This window comes from Epinephelus moara, chromosome 10 (genome assembly GCF_006386435.1).
Source record: "Epinephelus moara isolate mb chromosome 10, YSFRI_EMoa_1.0, whole genome shotgun sequence".
Lineage (NCBI taxonomy): Eukaryota > Metazoa > Chordata > Actinopteri > Perciformes > Serranidae > Epinephelus > Epinephelus moara.
In genome coordinates, this window is record NC_065515.1 from 15,071,284 (window position 1) to 15,079,569 (window position 8,286).

Sequence of the window (8,286 nt, forward strand, 5' to 3'; positions counted from 1 at the left end):
GCTGCTCCACTAGCCTAATATCACTCTAATAGCAGGCCCTCTTGACACTTGCATTAAAGCCCTGGTCCCTGCTGGACATTAGCCCGCATTAAGTTCCGTAAAAAAGCAGATTTGAGGAAGAGCAGCTGAGAGGAATTCCTTCTCGCTTTAATTGCTTTAGAAACGGTTCCCACAAAGAGACACTGGCCAGATTTACCTCCAGTTTAAGTTCTTATTTCCATCGGTTCACAAGTTAATCCGATTTTTTTTCCTCCTCTGGGCCTAAATGCTCTTCAGCCACACTGACTAAAAACATCAGGTCGGAATTTAAAGATGAACAGTAGAAAATTATCTTTATTAGTGATGCTTGTAATTCGCTCACTCAGTTTTTCATTTAGAAAACACCCATTTACGCACGGATGGACACTTGTTGCGTAAAAGCGTCCATTAAACTCATTTAATTTTGTTGCTTTTATATTTTGGAGTTTCCCTGCTTTATATAAAAAAGCCAATTAACAGTATAAAGGAGGCTGAGGACAATATTTGAACACTATAAAGTGAACTTTGGGTGAACGCGTTGAGGTAACTAATAAGATTTTCTTTTCACACAGGCTGTTGTCAGGAGTCTAAAGTTCTGCAAATGAATGTGGCCAAAGATCAAATTGAGTTTAGGATTTNACCTTCCCCTTTCTCTCTCACTCTCTCGGAGAAAATTCAACAAAATATGCAAGCTTTACATTAAAAGGCTACTTTTCGCTGCCCTTAATTCCAGCCTAAACGGTTTTTCTCCGGGAGAAGAAATCTTTTCTAAAAACCTTGAAGAAGAGAGGGGCATTATTGTTTTAATCCTCTTACCAGCAGTCATTTTAAGACATTTTTTTGGAGGGTGAAATGGCGTCTTGTCTACCCAATCCTAACCTAAATCCCTCGGGGCCGGGGAGCTGCTGGAGGCAGCAGTGTATAGCCCAGCCCTGCATCTCTCCACCTCAGCTGCATTCCCACCAAACATGCAGTCACACAGGAGGCAGGAGGAAAATAAAATTAAAGCACGGAATTAACCTGAGAGTCACCGTGCGCGAGTCACTGCAGAAGAGTGGTACAGGCCATTAAATTTGCATATCATTTAATTAAGACCTGTGTTATAGACCTTTTTTAGGCTGAATTTAAGAATTTGGTGAGCTGGAGTTTCTTTTAAAAAGCTCATAATTCTTAAAGACACTTGAGATCTGCTGAGGAAAATATTTACACTGAGAACTTTTGTTTGGTGGCATTTTAAAAGGATGTTTAGGCCTAAACTCAATCCAAAATGTATAAACTATAACCTACAAATGGCCATTTCAGCGTTTATAAGCAATCTAATAATATTATAAACGTAGGTAAAGCAATTTCAATCTATAGTGTGGTTAAAACAATGCATCTAGGCTTAGCAAATGAACAATTTGGCTGTTTATAAATTTAAAAAATTGCAGTCTGACCTTTGTCTTTGGCTTTAGCTCCTATTTAGCAACACATTTTAAGTGGACCCTGAGATTTATAAAAAAAAATATATATATAAGACATAGAAATAAGGCCAAGGCTGTTACATAATGGGGATAGCTTAAATCATGTTAAGATCTTATCAAATCAGTTTTAAATTTTTAAGAGAATTTGATTTTTTAGGTCAGTGCATACTGAGTAAAACCAAAAAACATAAACATTATCATTAATATCACCTCTTAAAAATAACAACCATGAGGTTAATAACAATATTTAGACTAAAATGGTCAATTTTGGCCGAAAAATCTAAAATTATGTTTTTTTTTCCTTCCAAAATAACAACAGCGGCAGAAGCAGAAAAACTCGGCACCTCGGATGCAGAAAAATCATCTCTGAAATGAGGAGTAATGTGAAGGAGGAGGGCGGAGGGGCTGTGGTGATGGTGGTGGAGGAGGAAAGCGACGTGATTGGCACAGAGAAGGAGCGTGTGAGCGTCCCGGTGACCCCACCCGGAGCGCTTTAAAGGCCGATAGATGGCAGCTCAGCATCCTCCCACATCCACAGAGAGGCGAGCCGGAGCACTGAGAGCGGACCGAGCGGGATATTCTCAGGATATCACAGTGAATGAGAAATAAAAGAAAAAACTAATGAAATGATAAAAATGATCCAGCGTTTGTGGATTTCAGAGAAGCAGATTTAAGAGGAGAAATATTTGGCTGCTGGTGGAGATATTTCGCTTCAGATACGCACAGAGAGGAGAGGTAAGAAGTTTGCTCCTTACAAGTTTGCAACTGAATTTGTTCTGCAGCCTAACAAATCTTATTTTAAAGCAATTTTAAATTGATTTGCGTGTTTTTTTCTTGCATTTATTGTGCGTAATATCGCGGGGTTTTGTTATCTTCCAAACTAAATCGCGTTTTAAAAGTGCAGCCCGTCAGCCTGCCGATGTCCCCAACAAAACTGATGTAATAGCGAGTGTTTTGCTCAAGTTAACCGATTAAAAGTGTGTACATTTTTCAGTAACACTTACACTTATAAGGCTGTAATATAAAGGAATATCCGTGTCAAATTCATATTATAATTTGGGGACATTTACACCTTGTTTAATAAAGTTCCTTTTGGTTGTTTTTGTTTAACATCACAGGTTGTTAATTGACTCCATGTTAATCATTCTCATTAATTCCCCGTCCTTTAAGTGTGTGAATGCTGCTGCATACACACACACACACACAGCTCCGGCCCGGAGGCAATCTTTACTAAATGCTGTATAACTCATAAATCCACGGTAATTAGCATAATTAGGCTTAAATCAGAGCCCGAGGCTTCGTGACATTGTCCTGCAAGAAGAAGCAGGAGCTGTGATGAATTTTAAAGCTGCAGATTTAAAAAGAAAATCGAAGAGATTACATGAATCCTGCCAGAGGGTGATTTAGGAAAATAACGCAATGAAATAGTCACAAGAAGAAAATGTTATTGTATTAGTCACACGTTTTGATCACACACACACACACACACACACACACGCGCGCGGGCTGGCCCATCTTTCACGTGTCAGGCCTGATGATAAATTAATAGCTTTGTATAGTTGAAACCTATTTGCACCCACATTAGACAGGAGCACGGTCACGCGTCTCCGTCAGCCTGCAGGCGTCTGAATCTGACCTGAGACCCGCCACAGATTGAAATAAACCGCTCGAGTCACACTCAGAGGGAGCAGAGTAAACATGATGTCAGTCCGGCCTGCCTCTGAAATTAAAATTTTCAGACTTAAGAGTTTTAATAGGAAACATTTCTTTAGTTAAACGCAACTGAGGAAATGTTTCCTGTTAAAACTCTGAAAACTTAATTTGATGTAGGTGGTGAAATGAGAGTAGAATTAATTTAATTGTTTTGTGTGGACGAGAAAATATCAGTTCCCTTTTTACTTTCCTGATAAATAATTTAGATTTTATTATTATTATTATTATTAATATTTGTATACATTTACACCCACAATTATGGAACACTGACATATTAGACTATCGGCACGGATTTAATGTTTCCTAATACGAGCATCTTAAAATAAAAACAGCAATGAACAAAATATTGTCATAATTAAAAAAAAAAAAAAACTATAAAATAATGTCTCCTTTTAACTGCTGTGGCCTACTTTTACGCACATTTTATTAGCGTAAATAAAGTGCGAAATATATTCTGTATTTTTTTTATTGCTGAATATAACTGCTAAATGACCTCTTTTAAATATTTTAAAACTAAATCTGTTGAGCCGTGGATTCATAAATCATATATTTTTTTCTTCCTGAAAGCTTCCTGATCAAATGGTAAAGACAAATGTTACTGTATATTAAAAGTTTCAAACCTAGATATTTTATTTTCTGAACATTTAAAGTGGGCAAACACTGGAAAAAAAAAGTTTCCTAAAATGTTAGATCTGCTAAACTAGATCTAACAACACACGACAAATACTAATAAACAGTCTCGGCTAATTAATCTTTGTGAAATTATTAGAGGTCACTTTTACCTATCTGCACATTCATTCTTTGATAAAACGAATGAGCCGTTTTTCCTTTTGAGCGCAGCCTTTTGTATTTCACCTGTTGCCATTTCAATTAGTCATCCTACAACAAACGATATTATACAGAGTTTTCGCTTTTTGTTGGCGCCACAATCAGATAACAGGCTGGTTTGTTTAAAGAGGCCTGACACTCACAGCAGCTCGTCCTCCTTTCTGCAGACAGCTCGCCGGCCATGCAGCACTACGGGGTGAACGGCTACTCTCTCCACGCCATGAATTCACTGAGCGCCATGTACAACCTCCACCAGCAGGCGGCGCAACAGGCCCAGCACGCCCCTGACTACAGGCCCTCAGTGCATGCCCTCACTCTTGCAGAGAGACTGGCTGGTAAGAATCAGTTGCTCATTTTGTTGCCCACTTTCATCTCTCATCTTTGACTGTGCATTAACACTAATTCAGTGTGTGCTGATCTCTGGGGTGCTCAAATGACCTTTGACCTGTACCTCAATTAAACTGGTCGTGTTTCTTCTTTCTCAACGGCTGCACATTTCAAGACATTATCCTTGAGGCCCGGTATGGCTCCCAGCACCGAAAGCAGCGGCGCAGTCGGACGGCCTTCACCGCCCAGCAGCTGGAGGCCCTGGAGAAAACATTCCAGAAGACCCACTACCCTGATGTGGTGATGCGGGAACGTCTGGCCATGTGCACCAACCTGCCTGAGGCACGCGTTCAGGTAAAACCTCCCACAATGCATTGATGCTGTGTTGCTCTCGCTCAGCTTAAAGGTTAAAACTTCAGGGCAATCTTCTATCCTTGAAGGTGATAATGGACAGGCAAGATGCAGCAACGTGAACTAACAAATGTCATATGCTGTGGTTCAAAGTTGTCCAGTGTTATGTTAGTCATTGACCCAACATTGATCTGTCTGTCCAGGTCTGGTTCAAGAACCGCCGGGCCAAGTTTCGTAAGAAGCAGCGCAGCCTTCAGAAGGAGCAGCTCCAGAAACAGAAGGAGGCGTCTGGAGCTGCAGAGGGCTCCACAGAGGACTCCAAGACTGACCTCACCACCACCACCACCACCACCACCACCCTGGTTCCTGAGGCCCGCACTCCTCCGCCTCCATCCTCCTCCTCATCCTGTCACTCAGAGACAGAGAGGCTGGCAGCCGCACGGCCGCAGCCTGGAGAGATGAGCGTGGAAGTCAACGTCACCTCTCCTGAGCCGTCGGACAGCGAGTCAGCAGCAGAAGATAATGCTGACAGAGAGGAGGACGAAATGAGGGGGGAGACAAGGGTGAAGATCAGGGAGGAGACGCAGGGGGAGGGGGGAGTGTTGCCGGGGAGGAGCTCCCCATCCTGCAAACAGCTGAGCCCCACATCAGGTAAAAATATCACTGTCTAATGAATCCAGCTGCTTTTTCTTTGATGTTCCCTGATTATATGTCATGTTTAAGAATCTAACCACATTTATATTTGTATCGAACGCACACAGTTCATTTAAAACACATAAATTCCAAACAAAGATCAGTTTGTGCTGAAACATATTAAAGTTCTCCTCTCTTCCATCTCTCAGACTCTCCTCTGGGCTCCCCCACCTTGCCGTCCTCCAGCAGCGTGACCAGCGGTTTGGCACAGAGCAACTCCTACGCTTCCTCTCCACTCAGCCTCTTCCGGCTGCAGGAGCAGTTTCGTCAGCACATGGCCGCCACCAACAACCTGGTGCACTACCCGTCCTTTGAGATGAGCACGCCGTCCTCTCTGCCCTACCTGGGCATGAATGTCAATATGCCGTCCCCGCTGAGCTCGCTGCCCTGCCAGTCCTACTACCAAACCCTGTCACAGGCCCAGCAGGTGTGGAACAGCCCGCTGCTGCAGGCAGCACCAGGCAGCATCCCCGGAAGCCTCAACAGCAAGACCACCAGCATCGAGAACCTCCGTCTGAGGGCCAAGCAACACGCAGCCTCATTGGGACTGGACACACTCCCTAACTGAAGCTCGGGCTGCTCGTTCTAAGCGTTCGCCCTCTAGTCAGGGCCGCACCATATTATTGGTCCTGTCCACAGGAAGTGACTCTGGGCCCCTCTTCACTTTCCTCTTGACCCTTCACCACTGTCAGCAACTATGTGTATCCATCCAACACATACATATCTACAAAAACTCATTAGAAATATCTCAAATTAAAACTTAAGCTACCGGCTGCTACCAAATTATCGTAACGACGATCTCTTTAAAATCTGTCCAGATTTCAAATTTGTGCTTGTTTCATGTAATTTAATTGAACAGCTGCTGATGCTTTGTTTGCAGTTTTCTGTATTTCTTATAAACCTAATTTCAAAACCAGAGAAGTGTAACAAACAAGTAGAAACAACATATTTTTTCAGCACACACAAATGTGTTTCAGAGCAGGCACTTTAGGCTCCCTCCCTCAGTTCAGGGCCCAGGGTTGTCGACACACCGATTCCCCTTCACCTCATTGTCACCATGTGGGCGCGCAGCTCACTGCTGGGAGCACACCAGGACATGAAGAACAGCTCTGCGGGATCGACTTAACAGAAAATAAGATTATAACAAGAACTTGATGGACTTAATGAAAAAAAAAGCCCCACCTGGACTGCAGCTGTGACTGAACACATGGATCTTTGCTTGTAGTCGACTCCTTCTGATCAGCAGCACGCACCAACTCATTTCAGCCTCCTCTGTGAAGTGAAGAAAGTCTTGAAGTACAGAGCTGATTCCAGGACAGATATAAAATATTCTATAACTCCACCCCTGAACGTGAACTATGCATGCATGCACCCCTCTGAAGCATGGCTTACAGCCGCAGAACACTGAATGAAGTCACATCTGATCTGATATCAGAAATAAAGCTCCGATCAGTCAATATAATCCCCCAGCCAGCTGTATTTCTTTGTAGATGACACATGACTCTCCTTGTTTGAAGTTACAGCACTCAGCTGAACCCATTGAGCATTGTAAATATCCCTCAGTGTTCGTCTCCATCTGCCTGGCGGAAGAGTAACTCCATGTCTTTTGTGTGAAGGATTTGAGAGGAAATGTATTTTTCAAAGGACCTACAGCAGCAGTGAAACATGGGGAAAATTTGCAGAGGAGGCACAGTGACAAATAAATATGAACCCATCCGGCATATATTTTTGTTAACGCGAGTGGCGGACTGAACTGGACAGAGTCACCACTTTTTCTGAGCCACTGGCTTCAGCAGAGAGACACACAGGGCCATTCTCTATGTATTATATCACTGTAGATTCAAGACATGTATTTCTCAATTGTTTAAAATGTGAGTAATTTATCTGTTTAATGCAAGGGAATAAATCACACATAAGAATGACTCATGTTCTCAGTGTCGTCGGTTGGAAATGTAAGATGCTTGCACTGCCTCATTTTGACATTTTCCAAAGAGGGAGCTTTATTCTAAAACAACGACTCAAGAAATCAACACAGAGGAAAGGCAAAATGCTTGTTATTAAAAATGTAAGAAAAGAACGCACATCAGGCAACTCTTCTTTAGCGAAAGTCCTACATTTGGATATTTGGGTTGAATTGAGGAAATAGAGACAGTCAGGACGTTAACATGACATTAGGAGAAAATCGATTTATTGTCTTGGTCAGATTAAAACCGGGCTTTAAAAAAAAATGTTAACATGTTAGTCTGACGAAATCAAATTTCTCGCACCCAGATAATGCGATTGAGACTCAAACTGGCCTAGGCGTTCTGCGCATGCTCCACAGTTTCCACCCCGGGCTTTGATCCGGAAGTGGAATAGCATTAAATGCGTAACAGAAGAAGAAGCCGGTAACAACATGGCAAAATCTACATCCAGAGCCAAACATTTTTGGACGGACAAAGAGATGCAGTTTATGCTGTGTTGTTTAAAATGCATTGATAGGCAGAAAACACAGAATAGCGACCTGTTCAATGAAGTGGCAGAACAGCTGGACGACACTTGATTATGTGGTCTGTGATGTAATAGGTCAACCGGAAAAAGGTCCAATACTAACAAGCGGATAGGAGGCATATCGCCACCTATCGTAGTGGAGTCGGAAATACTTCAGTCAATAAATCGATGACCTTCCCGTGCTTGTACTGGGACTGGGGGTGTTTCTCAAAGTCAATGAAGGACCCTTAAATGGCTGTATTTCAAGGATGCTACGTCATCAAATCCTGACTTGGTAGTGTTCCAGTTCTACTGAGGCCTGAGTCCTTCCTTCAGAGAATTTTCAAGGATGCATGTGTGTATCCTCAGTACCCACAATTCTTTGCGTGCGATTTGCTAGATAAATATGTAATTTATTTGCGTT

General features: G+C 42.4%; 1 protein-coding gene across 2 annotated transcripts; it reads left to right on the forward strand.

Moving 5' to 3' along the window:
• Positions 1–1,991: 1,991 nt before the first annotated feature.
• LOC126397292 (diencephalon/mesencephalon homeobox protein 1-A-like) lies at positions 1,992–7,341 on the forward strand. Of its 2 annotated transcripts, none has more exons than XM_050055951.1 (5): positions 1,992–2,216; positions 4,190–4,356; positions 4,509–4,703; positions 4,904–5,351; positions 5,543–7,341. In XM_050055951.1, exons 2-5 carry the CDS (start codon positions 4,204–4,206, stop codon positions 5,959–5,961), a joined length of 1,215 nt encoding a protein of 404 aa, XP_049911908.1. In that variant the 5' UTR covers positions 1,992–2,216; positions 4,190–4,203; the 3' UTR covers positions 5,962–7,341. The 2 variants fall into 2 exon arrangements, with proteins under 2 accessions (XP_049911908.1, XP_049911909.1); XM_050055952.1 differs by having other exon boundaries at positions 1,995–2,216; positions 4,190–4,357; positions 4,525–4,703; positions 5,543–7,334.
• The last annotated feature ends 945 nt before the right edge of the window (positions 7,342–8,286 follow it).